General features: G+C 44.3%; 1 protein-coding gene across 1 annotated transcript; it reads right to left on the bottom strand.

The window, feature by feature from the left end:
* Positions 1-5: 5 nt before the first annotated feature.
* On the bottom strand, positions 6-1457 carry LOC109222803 (FT-interacting protein 1-like; the record flags this gene model as incomplete). The annotated part of the gene is given in 1 exon segment (XM_019387114.1): positions 6-1457. A coding segment is annotated over 1 exon segment (1452 nt), but the record flags the coding sequence as incomplete, so codon positions are not given.
* Positions 1458-1493: the final 36 nt, after the last annotated feature.

Here is a 1493-nt window from a genome sequence, read left to right on the forward strand (position 1 = left end):
ATTAATGATGAGCAAGTAAATCTTACAGCCAAGTGAATTTCACCCATCTTCTTCACCCCGGTAGGATGCAAGACCAGTAGTGGATAAGAATGTGTGTAAACACGATCTGTTTCAAGAGTTGAAAGCCGGATCCTGACCTTCCCAATCCTCGAGTCTCTTGCCCCTCCGGATTTATCTCCTCCATGCAGATGACAATTATCAAATACACCAATAGTTATGACAGTGCATGGATCAAATACTTCCCAAGTGTATTGCTCGTTCCACTTGGGAGCGAAACTATCTATAATTGTCCTTGTTCGGACCCACTTTTGCCCATATTTGGCAACACAATAGGCATCTGTTGTTGCCCGCCCATCTTTTGTTTTCATCGGCGAGAGGCCGTGAGCATTCAGAATACCCAATTCTAGGACACCAATGCTGGACTTCCACAGCTGTTTTGCAGTTGGTCTAAGATCACTACTGTAATGGGTTGACTCATCCAGAACATGATAACCTCCTTCCAAATATAGCCTCATGTGAAGCCTGCTTGCAAACTTGATTTCCTTCTTCTTTTCTCCCTCAACCATTATATGCTTTTCAAGATTATACCACTTACTGTTAATAGGTCTGTGATCCAATCTCCTATCAATATACTGCAAAGGAATAGCACACCTTCCGAGAACTTCATCCTTGTTTGGTGCAACTCTGTCTTCCACACTCAAAATCAATGGCTCCTCAAATGGTTCTGCTGCTACGAACATCAGATCCTCATTCCACATCGGATTGATAGTCTTGCTCATGGAAACTCTGGTTCTCAATGCCTGATTTCCAAGGATGGCCTTCACGTAAACTTCTGGAAACCTACTTCTGTCACCGGGAATCAAGTCCTGAGCCTCAATCACATTAACTCTAAGGTACCACAGCTTTGGTGAGAGGTACACCTTAGACCTTATATTTGCAAGAGCATCAGCACCACTAACAGTCGCAGCATCGGAATGCCAAGATTCAGGAAAGGCTTCATCAGCTTGAGTACCCATCCAAACAGCCAACATCAGCTCTCCTTTAACTTTGTTACCATTTCTGTCCTCCAACCTATACCACTGCGGAGCAAGAGGACTATCTGGGGGCACTCTTTTTGGGATCTCATTCAAATCAAACATATAGCGACCAACAAAATCATCCTTAACAAGATCCTTATCTTTCACGCTCACCTCAAGTACAGAAGCTTGAATCCGATCCTTGGAAAAAGCAAACACCTGATTCCATTCGGGATTTGACTTCTTCTCAAAATGACGGGTCGTACCCCTATAGTTCCCGAGCCTAACCTCAACATAAGGATCAAGACTACCCGTTACATCCTTCCCAGGTAAGTCCTTTGCTTTCACCACCCGAACATAAAGATACTGCATTTGCTCAACCAAGTCATAGGTGCTAGTAAGCTTATCGCCCGTGACCTTCCCTCCACCAAGGTGGGGTTTGGTCTCTTTGAGCGAAAAATCTTCTTGTGGTGGTCT

Source organism: Nicotiana attenuata, unplaced genomic scaffold (assembly GCF_001879085.1).
Source record: "Nicotiana attenuata strain UT unplaced genomic scaffold, NIATTr2, whole genome shotgun sequence".
NCBI lineage: Eukaryota > Viridiplantae > Streptophyta > Magnoliopsida > Solanales > Solanaceae > Nicotiana > Nicotiana attenuata.